The sequence below is a fragment of the Limulus polyphemus genome, unplaced genomic scaffold (genome assembly GCF_000517525.1).
Source record: "Limulus polyphemus unplaced genomic scaffold, Limulus_polyphemus-2.1.2 Scaffold835, whole genome shotgun sequence".
In the NCBI taxonomy this organism is placed as follows: domain Eukaryota; kingdom Metazoa; phylum Arthropoda; class Merostomata; order Xiphosura; family Limulidae; genus Limulus; species Limulus polyphemus.
Window position 1 is genome coordinate 280,772 of NW_013666445.1, and position 1,197 is coordinate 281,968.

Sequence of the window (1,197 nt, forward strand, 5' to 3'; positions counted from 1 at the left end):
GTTAACAAGAAACACATAAAAACAATTATAAGGCACGTGGTTAAGAGTATTTTGAGCAATATGACATTTTGTGTACGTTAAATATAAAAGTGGATTGTGACTAGTTGTCACGTAATCCACATTAGAAAAAAAGTATATATCAAAGTTTATCTAGCTTGCAATATCACATTAATAACGAATTTATAAAGTAGGCTATTTTTCAAGTAAGTAATCCCTATCACAGTTATTGTAGATTTTAATTTAATTGTACGTTATTTAAGTAACCACCTGTTTTAAGGCAAACAATGGTAGATCACTAAAACATCTGATACGAAAAAGGTTGTTCGCTTTGTTATGTTTTATATATAATCAAATAAAATCATTCATTTGCAGTAAACATTTGTAAGCATATAATTAATTGCATGTAAGCCTAAAAAATTCTAAAAGGGTACACAACAATAAATGAATCAAAATTTGAAGTAAACAATTAAATGTGCACGAGACAATTTATAAATAGCACGATCTAACTAAATCTAAAAACAGTAATTTATGTAAATCTCGGTCGACTTTCATTTTTAATGACATACTATAAGTTTCATTTACAATTTTTCTGTTGATATAAATATTCTTTCATATAAAAATAAGCGAGTAATCGTAACCCGAAGCATAAATTAGCGCAAGCCTAACTTTAATATCTCTCGAAATATCCAATTCGTGGCGTGACCAGCGGTCAAAGTTTGCTCACTGTTTTCTTTTGACGTTCAATTTAGCTGAACTTTCGACCTGTCCACTGGCGTTAGTGGCTCTACAGGTATACACCCCCTGGTCTTCCATATATGTCTGGCGGATAATCAAGGAACAGGATCCGGAGTCTTGAACCATCTGTTAAAAAAAATAATAGTAATTTCCTTCTATTTTAAAAAGTATAAAAATTAGAAAATATATTTTGTCAATTTTAAGATACGGAAATTACGTGTGAATAGGCAAAGGTAACCTTATGAATTTACACTTTCTTTTTGCTCACGCATGTCTGGAAATGAACGATCAAAATTAAAAGAACGATAAATAAAAGTCAATATTTTCTAAACGTAGCTGTAGATTAATTTATGTATGTATCGTTTGTTTTAACAAAGGAGAATAACAATAATATAACTGCACGAAATATTTAGAATAAACATTTTTTTTTTGTATTTCAAAATCCCATTTTTCTGTTTAATC

General features: G+C 29.2%; 1 protein-coding gene across 1 annotated transcript in view; it reads right to left on the bottom strand.

The window, feature by feature from the left end:
* Positions 1–784: 784 nt before the first annotated feature.
* Positions 785–1,197, bottom strand: part of LOC106460780 (titin-like) — a 90,400-nt gene continuing 89,987 nt past the window's right edge. Inside the window, exon 73 of the mRNA XM_022387563.1 lies at positions 785–861. Coding sequence (XP_022243271.1) covers positions 785–861 — 77 coding nt within the window. The remainder of the gene's footprint in view (positions 862–1,197) is intronic.